The sequence below is a fragment of the Mizuhopecten yessoensis genome, unplaced genomic scaffold (assembly GCF_002113885.1).
Source record: "Mizuhopecten yessoensis strain PY_sf001 unplaced genomic scaffold, ASM211388v2 scaffold7087, whole genome shotgun sequence".
NCBI classification, from domain to species: Eukaryota; Metazoa; Mollusca; class Bivalvia; order Pectinida; family Pectinidae; genus Mizuhopecten; species Mizuhopecten yessoensis.
The window spans coordinates 1,184,761-1,187,680 of NW_018406874.1; the positions used below are offsets into that span (position 1 = coordinate 1,184,761).

A 2,920-nucleotide genomic window follows, 5' to 3' on the forward strand; every position below is an offset into this window, starting at 1 on the left:
CCCCTCTCAGACATTGTTAATGACAAAGACTAGAAGGTTTCTACACCCCTCTCAGACATTGTTAATGACCACGACTAGATGGTTTCTACACCCCTCTCAGATTTTGTTAATAACAAAGACTAGAAGGTTTATACACCCCTCTCAGACATTTTTAATGACAAAGACTAGAAGGTTTCTACTCCCCTCTCAGACATTGTTAATGATCAAGACTAGAAGGTTTGTACTCCCCTCTCAGACATTGTTAATGACAAAGACTAGAAGGTTTCTACACCCCTCTAAAACATGATAGGGGTAGATAGTGGAGTGTATATGAAGGTAAAACATGATAGGGGTAGATAGTGGAGTGTATATGAAGGTATAACATGATGGGGTAGGTAGTGGAGTGTATATGAAGGTATAACATGATAGGGGTAGGTAGTGGAGTGTATATGAAGGTATAACANCCTACTACCCTCTCAGAAATTGTTAATGACAAAGACTAGAAGGTTTCTACACCCCTCTCAGACATTGCTAATGACCAAGACTAGAAGGTTTCTACACCCCTCTCAGACATTGCTAATGACCAAGACTAGAAGGTTTCTACACCCCTCTCAGACATTGCTAATGACCAAGACTAGAAGGTTTCTACTCCCCTCTCAAGACATTGTTATTGACAAAGACTAGAAGGTTTCTACTCCCCTCTCAGATTTTGTTAATAACAAAGACTAGAAGGTTTCTATACCCCTCCTAGACATTGTTAATGACCACTACCAGAAGGTTTCTACTCCCCTCTCAGACATTGTTAATGACCAAGACTANATGTATATACTGTATCTGAATGTGTAACATGAGTACTTAGGTTAACTTTGGTTTTAAAATCAAATAATTTTATTTACATTATCCTTGGAATCTTGTACCAATAAAACTGTCATCCTTCACATTGAACTACCAGAGATTTTTTGTAAAGAACACAAAATTATAACAATTGATTTCAGAGGATGAAAATGATAAAGTTTAATGAATTTTGGTTTACTGTAGAACAGTAAGTTATGAATCTTCCTGATTATTTTCTCCAGTGAAATAAGAAGATGGAGAGAAAATCGGGACTATGAGAATGAACTTATGAAGGATGTGGATGGTTGGGTTACTGGAACGTTCTTCGGAGAGAAGGTGTATGTGGATGACGAACGTTGCTATAGTCCTTCAGGAATCGAGTTTTACGCTCATAACAAGGCTTCAACCTATAATCACCATTTCTACAAAAGGTTACAAAGATTTTAGATGTGTGGTATTGTGTACTGATTGATTAAAGACTAAGTTTTGAAACTCAACATTATAATCTGAAGACACTAGAAAAAGAAATAGTTTTGTGTCAATTATTTGAATAAATAATACAATGTATTTAAAAAGTGAAAGTTGGTTTTTCATTCAATGTATTCAATTGATACTTTGAAATACAATGGTGTCAGATGCATCTTTTAGTATATGTACAAGGCTTGGCTACACAAAAACACACAATAACCAAGATCACGACAGAAATGTTGCTTCTGTGTTCCTTTCTGAAATACATATGTAAATTTTTGAAGAAATATCTGTTTATTGATCACTTGCCTATGTATCTGTTATCTCACATAGATTTCCATTTCGTATGAGGTATACAAAAGTGTAAAGTCTTTTCTACTCCCTTCTCAGACATTGTTAATGACCAAGACTAGAAGGTTTCTACACCCCTTTCAGACATTGTTAATGACAAAGACTAGAAGGTTTCTACACCCCTCTTAGACATTGTTAATGACCACGACTAGATGGTTTCTACACCCCTCTCAGATTTTGTTAATAACAAAGACTAGAAGGTTTCTACACCCCTCTCAGACATTGTTAATGACAAAGACTAGAAGGTTCCTTCTCCCCTCTCAGACATTGTTAATGATAAAGACTAGAAGGTTTCTATACCCCTCTCAGACATTGTTAATGACCAAGACTCGAAGGTTTCTACCCCCCTCTCAGACATTGTTAATGACCAAGACTAAAAGGTTTCTACACCCCTCTCAGACATTGTTAATGACATAGACTAGAAGCTTTCTACCCCCCTCTCAGACATGGTTAATGACAAAGACTAGAAGGTTTATACACCCCTCTCAGACATTGTTAATGATAAAGACTAGAAGGTTTCTATACCCCTCTCAGACATTGTTAATGACCAAGACTAGAAGGATTCTACACCCCTCTCAGACATTGTTAATGACAAAGACTAGAAGATTTCTACACCCCTCTCAGACATTGTTAATGACATAGACTAGAAGGGTTCTACTCCCCTCTCAGACATTGTTAATGACAAAGACTAGAAGATTTCTACACCCCTCTCAGACATTGTTAATGACCAAGACTCGAAGGTTTCTACTCCCCTCTCAGACATTGTTTATGACAAAGACTAGAAGGTTTATACACCCCTCTCAGACATTTTTAATGACAAAGACTAGAAGGTTTCTACTCCACTCTCAGACATTGTTAATGACCAAGACTAAAAGGTTTCTACACCCCTCTCAGACATTGTTAATGACAAAGACTAGAAGATTTCTACACCCCTCTCAGACATTGTTAATGACCAAGACTAGAAGGTTTATACACCCCTCTCAGACATTTTTAATGACAAAGACTAGAAGGTTTCTACTCCACTCTCAGACATTGTTAATGACCAAGACTAAAAGGTTTCTACACCCCTCTCAGACATTGTTAATGACCACGACTAGATGGTTTCTTCACCCCTCTCAGATTTTGTTAATAACAAAGACTCGAAGGTTTCTACACCCCTCTCAGACATTGTTAATGACAAAGACTAGAAGGTTTATACACCCCTCTCAGACATTGTTAATGACCAAGACTAGAAGGTTTATACACCCCTCTCAGACATTGTTAATGACATAGACTAGAAGGTTTCTAC

The 2,920-nt window shown here is 37.2% G+C and overlaps 1 protein-coding gene across 1 annotated transcript in view; it reads left to right on the forward strand.

The window, feature by feature from the left end:
* Nucleotides 1–1,394, forward strand: part of LOC110453098 (NADH dehydrogenase [ubiquinone] 1 alpha subcomplex subunit 13-like) — an 11,360-nt gene extending 9,966 nt beyond the window's left edge. Inside the window, exon 4 of the mRNA XM_021501935.1 lies at nucleotides 1,056–1,394. Coding sequence (XP_021357610.1) covers nucleotides 1,056–1,260 — 205 coding nt within the window. The 3' untranslated portion in view covers nucleotides 1,261–1,394. The remainder of the gene's footprint in view (nucleotides 1–1,055) is intronic.
* The last annotated feature ends 1,526 nt before the right edge of the window (nucleotides 1,395–2,920 follow it).